The 14119-nt window shown below is 36.7% G+C and overlaps 1 protein-coding gene and 1 long non-coding RNA gene across 7 annotated transcripts in view; one reads left to right on the top strand and one right to left on the bottom strand.

Annotated features, from left to right (window-relative positions):
• RIC8B (RIC8 guanine nucleotide exchange factor B) overlaps positions 1-14119 on the top strand; it is a 94887-nt gene that overhangs the window by 40584 nt on the left and 40184 nt on the right. For all 6 annotated transcript variants that reach the window (XR_006819701.1, XR_006819700.1, XR_006819699.1 and 3 more), the window contains exon 4: positions 6669-6763. Coding sequence is in view for 3 of the 6 variants with exons in the window: in XM_046013108.1 (XP_045869064.1) it covers positions 6669-6763 (95 nt within the window). In the remaining 3 variants the exon portion in view is untranslated. The remainder of the gene's footprint in view (positions 1-6668; positions 6764-14119) is intronic.
• The window catches only part of LOC123947115, a 118227-nt gene continuing 110853 nt past the window's right edge, over positions 6746-14119 (bottom strand). Inside the window, exon 5 of the long non-coding RNA XR_006819703.1 lies at positions 6746-6834. This is a non-coding gene — a long non-coding RNA (uncharacterized LOC123947115). The remainder of the gene's footprint in view (positions 6835-14119) is intronic.

The following is a 14119-nucleotide window of genomic DNA, read 5'->3' as shown; positions in this document are numbered from 1 at the left end:
GATAAAACAGTGAATGTCCATAGGAGTTATTTGGGAATGTCACACTGTAACAGAAGAGGTTAGTGCCATGATTATTTTAGAGACTTGAAAGGGAATGTGGGAAAAGGACATGATATTAATTAAATAAAAATAAAGCTTCAAGCTGTGCCATGTTTTTTTGCTGAATCATCTTTTCAGTAAATATTGAGTGCCCAATATATGCTGAGTTCTACATTAGGGATACAAGATACGAGATGAAGAAAGCATCACTGCCCTCAAAGAACTAACAGTCTAATAGGAAAATCAGACATATGAACACAGATGGATATACAACTGTTTGTTACATTACTTACTTTTCTTCTCTATATTTTCTGTATGTTTAAAAATAAGAAAGTGTCACCTCCGTAATGCACAGATGCTTCAAATACCATATGTTCTAGATCTTTGAGGGTTTATCTGACCTCACTGGCATAGTCTCTCTGCTAAGCAACATAACCCAGGACAGAGTACACATTCAATAAATATTTGTTTAATGAAAAATAAAGTGTGATATAGAGAAATATATAGGAGAAAAAATCCAAAGTAATCAAGGAAGAAGGAAAAGTTTATGATACTTTTTAAAATGTCAAAGCTGTTGGGGCATCTGGGTAACTAAGTTGGTTAAGCATCTGCCTTAGGCTTAGGTCATGATATCAGGATCCTGGGATCAAGCCCTATGTCTGGCTCCCCACTCTGCATAGTCTGCTTCCCCTTCTTCCTCTGTCCCTATCCCTGCTCATATCTCTCTCTCTCTCAAATAAATAAAATCTTTTAAAAAAAAGTCAAAGCTGGGGCACCTGGGTGACTCAGTGGGTTGAAGCCTCTGCCTTCAGTTCAGGTCATAATCCCGGGGTCCTGGAATCGAGCCCCATATTGGGCTCTCTGCTCAGTGGGGAGCCTGCTTCCCTCTCTCTCTGCCTGCCTCTCTGCCTACTTGTGATCTCTGTTAAATAAAATCTTAAAAAAAAAAAAAGTCAAAGCTATTACAAAATTAATTAGAAGCCTAAAACATTTAATAACATTGTTTAGAGCAGCAGATTTCTAGCCTTTTTAGAGTTACAGTACTCTATAACATTTATATCTTCCCTTGTGAATTAATTCAAAAAAGCAAAATATTATTACTCTGTGCCCAGCACCATGTTCAATGAAAAAGTTGCTAAGGTAAAATACATTATCTTTGCCTGTGAGGAGGCAGAGAATTTTGAATATATACAATTTGGCAGGACAAATAACCTTGGTAAAGGTAAAGCAGAAGGACTAGGGTAAAACAGGGTCAAAGGTTACCTGAGATAGAGCCGTATTTCTAGGTAAATGTGTGTATACTTCTGTGTGTGTGTATGTCTGTATCTGAATGTCTTTCAGTTTTTATGGAATTGAAATCAAATTTTCACACATTCCTAAACCTTCTTAAAGAAATCAAATTTTCACACATTCCTGAACCTTCTTGAAGAAATTAGAACTGTCCTGGGATAACAATACAAGATTAGGACTTGGTGTGCAGTTTTCTCCCTTCAGACTTTCACAGGCATTGATTAGATCAGTAGACACTTTGAATGGAAAGATGTGAGGAAATCCATACCTTTACCAAACAAAAGTGAAATCTTCCACCGTTTGCAAGGAGAAAAAAGGCAGCAGGACAGTAGTAGAATTTGTAATTAAGAAGTAAGGACTATATAAAGAGATCCCAAAGACTTTCCTGAGTTTTTAATCTCCCTTTTAATTGAGTGTTACTTTATTTTGATTTCCACTATCACAGTAAGCCTGTTTGCTTTCTGTCTCTTCCTCTTCCCTTCATCCCTGGTGACTTATTTTTTCCTTCTGAACCTTTGGAGATAATGATTTCAAAGGACAGAATATTGACATCTGAAAGATATGATTTCAGAGGAGAGAATATAGATATCTTAAAGATATCAAAACTAAGATGAAGCAAGTAAATTATAGTTATATAAACTGTATTTGTGTAATATTTTATAAAGAATAATTATATTTAATCTTTCCAGCATCTTTGTGACACAAGAGCATTAACCCCGTTTGATAAAAAAGGACAGGAAAGTTCAGAGTTTAAATTACTTATGGAAAGTCATACAGCAGAATAGCCAATACTCGAAAATAGTATCCACTCTAACCTTTGTTAAATAATACTTCTTAAATGGTAGCATTCATTCAGCAAATTTTGACTGAGACAGACTAATGGAATAGAGTCTAGAAATAAACCTACGCATATATAGTCAACTCATTTATGACACAGGTAATGTTGAAGTGCAGTGGGGAAAGAGTGGACTTTTTAATACATTGTACTGGATCAGTTGTATGTCTTTATGGAAGAAAAACTAATTTGAATCCTTACTTATGCCATACACAAAAATTAATTTGAGATAGATAGGACCTAAATATGAAAGGTAAAATAATAAAGCTTTTAGAAGGAAGCAGATTATCTTCATGACTTTATCTATCAAACATTTCTTAAGTAGGCAAAGATTTTTAAAACAGGACAAAATAAAAATCAAATTTTAAAGGAAAAGTTGACAAATTGGTCTTCATTAAAATGAGCTCATCAAGAGAAGAAAGTAAAAAAGCAGGCGACCAAAACAGAGGAGTTATTTGCAACACATCTATAAAGAACTCTATCCAGAATACATTAAAAAGCCTTACAAATCCATAGAGTCAACCCAATTAAAAAATCAGCAAAAAGGCTTGAACAGGCACTTGACAAAAGAGGTATCCAAATGGCTTGGAGTCATATGAAACTTCATTAGTCATCAGGAAAATGCATAATAAGAGACCACTGCACACCCAAAAGAATGGCTAAATTTTATAACTCTGACAATACCAAGTGTTGCCACAACTGTAGAGCAACTAGTGGGAGTGTAAGTTGGTATAAACACTTGGAAACACTATTTGACAGTATAGTCTAAAGCTTGATGCAGCAGATGAGGCATAAGAAATTATATTCACAGCAGTACCCGTCAATATAGCCCCGAACTGGAAACAATCCAAGTGTCCATCCAGAGTAGGATAGATAAGTAAAGTGTAATATATTCATTGCATTCAGCAGTGCTTTCTTAAACTAACTGTGGTGAAGGACCAGATTCTTTTTTCCCCTAGCTATCAGAATAAAACTCTTGTATAATACAATATTACATACATTGTCAAACTGGAAAAGTCTCTAAATGCTCACGCACACTTTTTGCAGTGGGGACACTACAGATCAGTGGCAGGCAGGGTGTGGATCGACACTGGTCCACAGACTGCACCTCAAATAGCACTACTCTCAAGTGATGAAAATGAACACAAGTGATGAAAATGTGTAGACTAACTACACATACCAATCTGGGTGAATCTCACAACCAGACACAAAAGGGCCTATATTTTATGATTTCATTCAAGCAAACTTGAATGACAACAAAAATCACTAACCTATAATGTTAGAAACTAGAATTACCCTTGAAGAACAGGTGACTGTCATCTGAGGAGGCCGTGAGGGGAATTCTGAAGTTCTTGATCTTGACATTGGATCATTTTTGTGTGGGTTATATGGATGTGCTCATTTTGTGAAAATTTATCTAGCTGCCCACTGAAGACTGTGTCTCTCTTTTGTTTTACTTATAGTTTACATTAAAAATTATTGAATATTGGGGCACGTGGGTGCACCAGCTGACTGGCTCAGTCAGCTGAGTGTCAGATTCTTGGTTTTGGTCTGATCATGGCCTCAGAACTGTAGGATTGAGCCCTGCCTGGGCTTCACACTGGGTGTGGAACCTACTTGGGATTCTCTTTCTCCCTCTGCCTCTCTCTCTCTTTCCTCTCTGTCTCCCTGTCTAAAAAATAAATGAATAAATAAATATCGAACACCTATTAAACATATGTACTCTAAACTTCTAAAGTTACCAGATTAGTGGAGAAAGCAATGGAAATGCAAGTGTGGCATTAAAAATTATGATTTTATGAAAGGAATCATAATAAGATAGCGATAGAAAATAATGAAGGAAGAAGCCTACTTAGATTAAGTGGACAAGGAAGAGGCTTCTCTGATAAAATGTTTTAGCCGAGACCTAGGAGATGAAAAGGAATTGGCTATGCCAGGAGTGGGGGAAACAATCCATGGATTTCAGCAGTTGTTTTGGGTACAGAAATAAAGAGAATTTAGTGGATTTATGGTAAAAGGGCATTGCAGACATAAGTACAACTTGGGAATTGGTGTTACAAAAGTTGGGATATGAGGAAATGGGATGGAAAGAAGTAGGATTTTGATTTACCAGTTTCAAGTAAAAAGACCAAAATGGATAGTTTTGCAAGAAGCTTATCAGCATCAGTGTGAAAAGAGAACTGTGATATCTAGAATAAAGGAAAATCTAGTATTTGTTTTTGTTTTGAGAGACAGCATGTATGAGCAAGTGCATGGGTGTGGGAAGGGGGAGAGAGAGAGAATCCCAAGCCGACTCCTGTTCAGCATAGAACCCGACACAAGTCTCGGTCTCATGACCCTGAGATCATAACCTGAGCTGAAATCAAGAGTCCTATACTTAACTGACTGAGCCACTCACTCACCTAAGGAAAATCTTAAAATCCTTTTAAAAGGAAGTGCATTCCCACTTAATTTTCAAAACCAAGGAAAATATCTTATTAAGAGTTAAGAAATGGAAGGAGTACCTGGGTGGCACAGATAGTTGGTGGCACAGACCCTTGGTTTTGACTAGGGTTATGATCTCAGGGTCACAGGATTGGGCCCTATGTGGGGTTCTGGCTAGGTGTGCAATCTGAGTTTCTCTCTCCCTCTGTGCCTGCCCATTGCTCAAACTTGCTCTCTTTCCAAAATAAATGGATAAATCTTAAAAAACAAACAAAAAAAGTTATATGGAAGAATTTCACATGTGTTTCAATGTGTTTCATGTAATTTGGGGTAAGTAAAAGTGTATTTACGTATTAGAGAAATGGCTGGCGAATGGGACAGTGTCTGGGTCAACCCTGCCAGTCTTCGTGTCTCTGGCATTCCACTAATTCCTCCTCCCTTTTTCTTTCTTCCTTCCCCAGCACATGATTATTTCATTATCACTCATTTCAGCTCTATCTTCTGTTTCCTTTCTCCCTCATTATTCCCCTCATCTTCAAATGTTCCATTGCAAGTGCTAAGCACTTCCTTGTGTATCATCCTCTTTAATTCTTTTATGACCCTACCAGTCACATATGTGTGGAGATGCCTGTGGGGAAACTTTGGCTCAGAGAAGCTATATGACTTCTCTAAGGTCACAACTTAGACACTAGACTCCCAAATGCAGTGCTTTTTCCGTTGTGCCACTGAGGCCTTCCTCTCTTACAAATAAACATATAATAATTTTATGCTTAAAATACTGTCCTCTGCATTATGAGTAATGAAATTGTGCTCTATTGTTTGTTAGATTTTATGACACATCTTCTCACATATATATGAATATATGTATAATATGTTAGTATATTTCACTTTATACAGACTTGAGATCAATATATACTAAAGTTTTAAAATTTTTTATAAAGTTTTTTGAATTTTTAAATAGTTTTTGAAATAATTGGTGACTTCCTGAAGTATAGCGTACACAGGATCTCTATTATAATTATCACTCATTTTATTTGTCTTCTAATTATTAAAAATCTGGACAAAGAGAGAGATGACTTTGATGCAGGTGACTAAAGAAATTGTAGTGGCCCAAGAGCTCACTAAAAATGAGGAGGTAAACTAAGTGATTACTCATAACTTAGCTTATTTCCTACTGCTTGCCTTTTTCTCTCTGACTCTCTATGAGTCTTTAATACTAATAAGGAGTAAACATTGGGAGAATAGGAGATTAAACTCATTCACTTGTTTTTCATCACTTGCCAGTAATTTGGGAGGAATTAGCAAGATTTGGGGAAGCTAGGAGAATAAGAAGACTCATTAAAATGAAATTGATAGATTATATATTTTAACTTAATTGCTTTTGAAAATCAAGAAATGAGGCATTAAGGATATATAACCTGCTCTTAATATATCTGATAGCAGGGCGCCTGGGTGGCTCAGTGGTTTGGGCCACTGCCTTCAGCTCAGGTCATGATCTCAGGGTCCTGGGATCGAGTCCCGCGTCGGGCTCTCTGCTCAGCGGGGAGCCTGCTTCCCTCTCACTCTCTCTGCCTGCCTCTCTGCCTACTTGTGATCTCTCTCTGTCAAATAAATGGATAAAATCTTTAAAAAAAAATCTGATAGAATTATATCTGTTTAAACTTTTATAACAATTAGCAGACTGAAACAGTATACTATCAAAAGAATCTAGGCTTTCTGGAAATGGCAAAGATCATTAGGTGAATTGAATCTTACTGTAAAACAGAGTAGGAAATGCATGGATGTTGATCATGCATCTCTTTGCCCGACTTGCCCAAGGGAGCGGCTAGATCAGTACTGTCTGCTTTCAGCCATTTCTGGAGGTGGTTGTAGCTCTTCATGTGAGACAGTAACTATTCACTTAGTACTGAGAACTTTCTCTTCAGTATCCTAACTTCTGTTATGTATGGTATAAGAATGACTGTTGGCGGGGTAGGCAGGTGAGCCATAAGTAACCCCGAGGAAGGTAGTAATACACCAGGCTCCTTCGTTAAGGCATTTAATCCCAAATTTTTCCTCTTGTCTTTTTTGTTTGCTATAGAGTGATTCTCATCAGTTCCGTGTCATGGCAGCTGTCCTTCGCCATTGTTTACTAATCGTAGGTCCAACCGAAGACAAAACAGAAGAGCTGCACAGGTAGGTAACCTCTGTGTTGATATCTCAATGAAGAGTATCATCAATTCTTGTTTTTATGCATCCAATTTTTGCTGTTGAAAGCACAAGAAAGTGAAAATATTACAGTAAGTCTGGTAACTGTTAAGAAATCATTACTGTGCCCTGATGAGAAATTTTCATTCTATTCCCTTTGACTTTGTTAAATTGAGTCCCAACAAAAGAGAATTTGGCATTTGTTGCATTCAACAATAAAACCCAGAATAACAGTAATAATAGCACAATTCAGTAGTTACTGAGTACTATGTGTGACACGATGCTAAGTGCTTTATAAAGATTAACTTACTTTAATCAGCATACTCATCTTATGAGGTTACTGCTATTCTTCCCTTTCGATAGGCCATGAAATTGGGGCATAGAAAAATGAAGCAATTTCTTTGAGATTACACAGCCCTAGTAAATGACAGGACTTGGATTTGAACCCTGCTTTTCATTACTGCACTCAGTAGTCTCACTGATTTCACTATAAGAGTAGTTACCAAAAAGTATACCATAAGCAATATGTATTAATTAAAATTTTAAAACTTATTATAAAAATTGGGTCACAGTCTCAAGTATTAATATTTAAAAAATAGTTCAGATGTTGTGACTTGGTGTTGGAGCTCTTGGTGGACTACTACTAAAATGTGTCATTCTGTAAGAATTGAGTTCATGCATTTTTCTAGTTCTCTCTCTATTCTAGATCAGACTTGCAATAACAACACTTCTGACTTTAACAGACTGCTTATGGTGCCTTACTCTTTAAAAATACAAGTGGTATTTTTTTAAGATTTTATTTACTTATTTGACAGAGAGAGAGCATGAGCAGGGGAGAAGCAATGGGAGAGGGAGGAGCAGAGGGAGAGGGAGAGGGAGAAGCAGACTCCCCACTGAGCAGGGTGTCTGACTCACTGGGCTCAATCCCAGGGTTCCAGGATCCTGACCTGAGCCAAAAGGAGATGCTTAACCAAGTGAGCCACCCAGGAACCCCAAATACAAATGGTATTTTAAACAATTCAAATAAATTCAAATCTGTAAACAATTAACTTTGGCATTAACTCTGCTTTACAAATAAATTTGGATTCCTCTTAATAGTCGAAAGCACCTACATTTACAATATTCTATTTTTCAAAATATGGCTTAAATAAAACTTCATAGAAACACAACAAAGTGTAAAAATGAAGCATAACCTTATTGTTTTTCAATCAAATCCTTATTATTTTAGTTATGATCAGTAATTTATTATTTGATATTTTACAGAGTTTGTTGGTAGGTTATCTTTATGTACTCTGCCCTGCAAACATTCAAAAGATTATTTTATTCACAATTAAAAAGTGTGATTTCTTTTCCTTCAGCTACAGATCAAAGTTCCTTTAATTTTCTTGAGACTGTGCCTTTAAAAAATAATCAGATTAAGTGCAATAAATCATGGCCTCTAAAACAACTTAAACACTCTGACTCATAATTTTTTTCATAATCAAGACACTAGAAATACAGATGCTAAAACTTTTAAAAAATGGATTTACAATAAGAACAGGAGTAAATTGATGGCTTTTTCTTTTGGAAATCAGTTATTATAAGTTAAATGGCATTCATACAAGAATATAAAGAGAGGGACACCTGGGTGGCTCAGTCGTTAAGCATGGCCTCAGGTCATGATCCCAGGGTCCTGAGATCGAGCCCCAAATCGGGCTCCCTTCTCCTCGGGAAGCCTGCTTCTCCCTCTCCCACTCCCCCTGCTTCTGTTCCCTCTCTCTAGCTGTGTGTCTGTCAAATAAATAAATAAAATCTTTAAAAAATAAAAAATTAAAAAAATAAAGTTCGTAATAAAAGAAAAAAAGAGTAAGGAGAAAGTGTTTTGGGAATTGTTACACTGGTTACAAAAAACATTGCTAAGGATTTCTCTGATAAATTTAATATTTTAACACAGTATCCAGTATTTATCAAAAAAAGAGCAAGAGGAGAGGTTTTAAGAACCAGATTTTTAAGGGCACCTGGGTGGCTTAGTGGGTTAAGCCTCTGCTTTCAGCTCAGGTCGTGATCACAGGGTCCTGGAATCACGCCCCACATCAGGGTCTCTACTCGGCAGGGAGCCTGCCCCCCCTCCACACACACACCCTGCCTGCCTCTCTGCCTACTTGTGATCTCTCTCTCTGTCCAATACATAAATAAAATCTTTAAAAAAAAAAACAAAACAAAACAGATTTTTAAAAAAGTAATCAGATTTCTTTATTTTCTGATATTTGCTTTAAATATTCTTTTTAAAGATATTTTACTTTAAATTTACTTTTATCTTAAAAGTTGCTCTGATAAAATATCTATTGGCTACACTGTAAATAAGATTTCCCTAGAGCCACAAACAGGTTATAGGAATATATCTCAAAGCCTTTCCTAGGAGATTGAAGTTGCTGCTGACTTGACAGTTTATCTGGAATGGCCCTGCATGTCCCTTTAATCGGAATTAAAGTGATTAGTATCATTTGAGAGTAGTGACTCTAGGCTAAGCCATTTAAATACAAAGAAAACTACATTAACCTCAAAGAGCTATATTAGGAAACTTACTAGGATCTTAATACCCACTAAATTCTACGTATTTATTTATAGTGTAACACCTACTAAGTTCTGCATATTTGTATTTCAGTATTTATACAGAAAACCATGTGTGTGTTTAAGGCAAAGTTAAAACAAAAAAATTGGAATGTTTTTCAAAGTAACATTTTGTTCCTTTTTTTTAAGTTATTTTGTAAGTTTATTTTTTTCTTTTTGACACTTTAAGGAAGAATGTAACAAAATAGGTAAACCTGGATAGTGCATGATTATGCATTAAAACTCATAAAGAGTTGTGGTAACAATTAAACGAGAAATTAATAAAGCACTCTGTCCCTGCACTGGGGAAGCACTCAACAAGCGTACGAGCTGCTGTCACCTCTGCCGTCACACTGCTGCCCCGGCACTTCTTTTACTATTATCACAATAAGCACACTGGCTTTTAGGTCCAATACTTAGTTCCAGATATATTTTTTAAAGTTGTTTTTGATTTTGATATTTTGTCATATTGTGAAATGATAACCACCACAGCATTAGCTAGGCATAATGTCTTAACGCATGACCAACTTTTAATTAATGTTTGAAAATTGAGGGGAGAGGAGATAGGGTAACGGTTAAAACAGGTGAAGGGGATTAAAAGGTACAAACTTCCAGTTTAAAATAAATAAGTCACAAAGATGAGAAGTACAACATGGGGGGCACCTGGGTGGCTCAGTGGGTTAAGCCACCTGCCTTCGGCTCGGGTCATAATCTCAGGATCTTGGGATCGAGCCCCACGTTGGGGCTTCTGTACCTTTACCTTTGCCAGAATAACTCTGGTTTAAGGTCATCAGTAACCCATCTGGCTATAAGCTACATCTTATCATGGCAGTCCCCTTTATAATACTCCTATCCCACTCCACACAGACATACATGTACTTTTCTGGTCTCATTGTCTACCAAGGCCCCTCCCCGCCTTGTCCTTTGCGTTACACGGTATACTTAGGGCCTAGAACAAGGCATAGTAAGTATTTGTTGAGAATGAAATGAGGTTTAAGCTAGTCTTGAAGAATGAGAATATTCTTCTAGGCAGGAGAACCCATGGCCAAACACAGAAAAGAGTTTTTGTGTCTATGGCGTATTTAGAGAACAATGACCAGGTCACTGTGGGTTAAAAAGCTATGCTTTGCTGAGAGCAGCATTCAGGAGTCTTTCCATTGGTTATCTTATCTAAAGTTTTCTGGATACTTCTCACCTCCTGCAGTGGCTCCAGTCTTCTCTTAACTATCTGGTTCTTCTACTGTTCTTGAATTTTATCTACTTGGGCTTTAGAGGCATGGCTCCACCAGAATGCCTATTAACTAAGGTCACTAGTGACTTCCATTTTGCAAAACCCAGTGGACACTTCCTATCATCTTACTTGATCTGTCCCACATCATTTGACACCCCACTTTTGTGTATGTACTTTCTTCCAGGATACCATACTATCCTGGTTTTCCTCCTACCCCACTAGTTGTAATTTTTTCCTCAGTTCCTCAGCTTCTAGACAATAGAGTGCCCCAGGTTCAGCCCTTACAGTTTTTTAGTTCCACACGCATTCCCTCCCTAATTTAATCAACCTTTTGTCTTCAGACACCATCTATTTGCTAATGATCCCCCAGCTTCTATCTCTAATCCAGATCTCTCCCTCCAGACTCAACTCTTGCCACTAACTTCCTATTAACATCTCCACTTGGAAGTCTAATAGATATCCCAAATTTAACATATCCAAAATTAAATTCTTAGTCTTCCCCTGAAAAGCTGCTCCTCCTGCAGTGTTTTCCATTTCAGTTTATGGCAACTCCAGCTTTCTACTTGCTAAGGCTTGAACTTGGATTCTCACACTTCACTACTGGCCTGTCGATGTCTTTCAAAATGTATCCGGATGTAACTGCTTCACTATTATCATCATATTCAGTCACCTGAATTTTATAGTGATATCCTGATTCTTCTCCCCTTTGATGTCCTGCCATTCTTTCTCAATGCAGTAGCAAAATGACCCTTTTTAGGTAAATCAGAGTATATCATCATGAAAGACCCTACAGTGGCTGCCACTTCACTGAGCATAAATAATTTTAAGAGCCTGCAAGACCAATCTGGCCATGCCTGATCTCCTGTCCTACTCCTTTTCCTATATATAGTGGTTTGGCAACACCAACTTCTTTACAGTTCTTCATTTATGCCACTGCTTCTACCTTGGAGCCTTGGCTCTTGCTTTTCTTTCTGAAATGTTCTTTCCCCACATTGTCACATGGCTCACTACCTCACTTCATTTCTTTGCTTAAATGACACCATTTTAGTGAGGTCTAGCCGAATCACTCTATTCAAAATTATAACCCACCTGTTCTATCTTACTTTCCTGAGTTTCTCCGCCAGGCTGCTTATCACCTTCTATCATGCTATTTAGTTATCTTACTTCTTTTGTTCACTTTTCATTGACTGTCCTCTCCATGCTGGAAAATAAGCTCCCCAAAGGCAGGGATTTGTCTTTTTTCTTCATAAAACAATGTCTGACACAAGTAATAAATAATTACTGAATCAAGCTAAAGTTAGGAATTTACATCTTTTGGAGGAAGTCTTTTGGAGGTCTTAAGGTTCATTTAAGTAAGTTCTCAGCCATAAAGAAAAGATATGTGAGCCCCAAATAAAGAAGATATATTTGAACCAGGAAGATTTGTTAATGGCTATAGGTCTCCATGTACCATTATCATGTTCCTCATTGTCATTTGGTATTAAATTATGTTTAGTCCAATGATTGATACAGGACTGGATTTTAAGATTGCCTCCCCTCCCCCACAACTAACAAGGCTTTAATCAGGGCATTAAGGAGTTCTAAATAGGCATTGCTTTTAATCTGCATATCAGGAGGGGGCTGGGAGCATGAGTAGGAGGATGTCATGTCCCAGTGATTAATGATCTCTAGGAAGCTGAAAAGGGGAGAGTAATATACACAGTATTTCTACCCCCTGGAGTAGGAATGCAAACACCATTGTGCGGATCTGTGCATAGTCACTGACTTCCTGGTAGCTGGAGAATTTCATACACTCTTCTACCACAAATAAAACTGTCAGAGAAGTGACAGAGCTCAAAAAGCGGGCCTTCCTTACTTAAAAAGAATAGCTCAAACACAGTGAGCCAGAAAATTAATTTTGTAGTTGTTTGGAAACCCAGTTGTTTAATAAGAAAAGTGAAAATGGGAACTTTCCTTGAAAAGCCTAAAACCTCCAAATATTTGTTGAATCAAACTCTACATTTGGTTTTTTAAATTTACCAGATTCCTAGAAACTGCTTATTTTAAATGAATTTATAGGGAAACATTCCTTTATAATGAAATGCATCGTTTTAAACTTTTCAGTGTGGTCTCTATGGTGGATTTAGAGAATCATACTATCAGTGGACTTCAGTGTCTATTGCCTTATGTGTTGAAAAAAATCCTAACATTTCAAAATGGTTTATACAGTTGTAGAAAGTAATGCTATGGTAGAGTTCTTTTTGTTTTATTTGTTTTCATCCCCAGTGAATCTGTGATATTTAATAACAGTTTCCAAATGCTAAAGTCAGAAGTGAAACATTTTTAAGTCTAGATAAGGAACTACAGATGTTTGCAAAAATTTTTAAAAGAAAGTTTTTGGGGAAAGCATTGTATTTCAACTAATTGTGTGTGTGTGTGTGTGTGTGTGTGTGTGTGTTTATACGAATAACCAAAATTAGGGCCATCGTTGAACAGTAGCAGGTAGTAATCACAGCAGCAGCAACAGATTTCTTTCATGGGGACCACCAAATAACTTGTATTCTGCCAGGACTCATTCATCCATAGGACTTATTATTTTTGTTTGTGGCTCAGATTGTTTTGATACCTTTTACATTACTACTCATTGTTCTGCACTAATTTTTAAACTTTGATTTCTTATGAATATTTTTTCCATGATATAAAAAGAAAGGAAGGAAATACTTATTCTTGGAGAAATGAGAGCTACACTTCAGACTGAAAGAAAGAAAACAAATGTATATATTATTTCTGTTTTGTTGTTGCTTACTTTGTTTTATTTTTGAGGGTACCATTATAATCTAAATTAAAAAGAACTACTATGGTCTAAATTAAGATAGCATCAGATAGATTAAGCCCTGAGTTTGGTTTCCAAGTGGTTAGACTTCTCCATTGCATTTGCAAGAGTTTATTTTTAGTCAGGATGTGGTTATTTTTAGATCTGCTTCTCTGTCACTAGGAAATGTAATGCCTGTCTTTCCATTGTTGTTTATCAGGAAGTTCTGAGGCACAGGCTTAGGAGATCCAGTTAGCAGAGAACACCACCTCCTTTTAGATGAAAGAATGTGAAATAATGCCTGAAGGAAAATCTGTTAATTGAGAACATATCTAATTTTAAAATTATTAGTGTCACTTTAATCTCTTACACACTGAGCAACAGAAGATTTTTAAGGAATACCAAAAACACAAGGTTTGGGTTCCCCCTACTGGTGTGCATCCCAGGTGCCTGCGTTCATTAACAACATAGCAGAAAGGTCTAGGGGATAAAGATTTGAAATGGCTATGTTGGGCTCTTTTAAAGAGAACTGGTGATGAGAAAAGGAGAAAAAGCACCATTACCCATTTTCGCTAATGTCTTTTTAAAAATGGATGATCTAAAAATTGTATTTTTTATGTCCAGAAGGAACAAAACTTAATCCTATAATATTTGGTTTTTAATGTTGTTGCCTGTGATAAGCTGCTTATATACAGCTTCTCAGATGCTTTATGTTATAATCTAAGGAATAATA

Source organism: Meles meles, chromosome 7 (genome assembly GCF_922984935.1).
Source record: "Meles meles chromosome 7, mMelMel3.1 paternal haplotype, whole genome shotgun sequence".
In the NCBI taxonomy this organism is placed as follows: domain Eukaryota; kingdom Metazoa; phylum Chordata; class Mammalia; order Carnivora; family Mustelidae; genus Meles; species Meles meles.
This window is presented reverse-complemented; position numbering and strand designations above follow the sequence as displayed.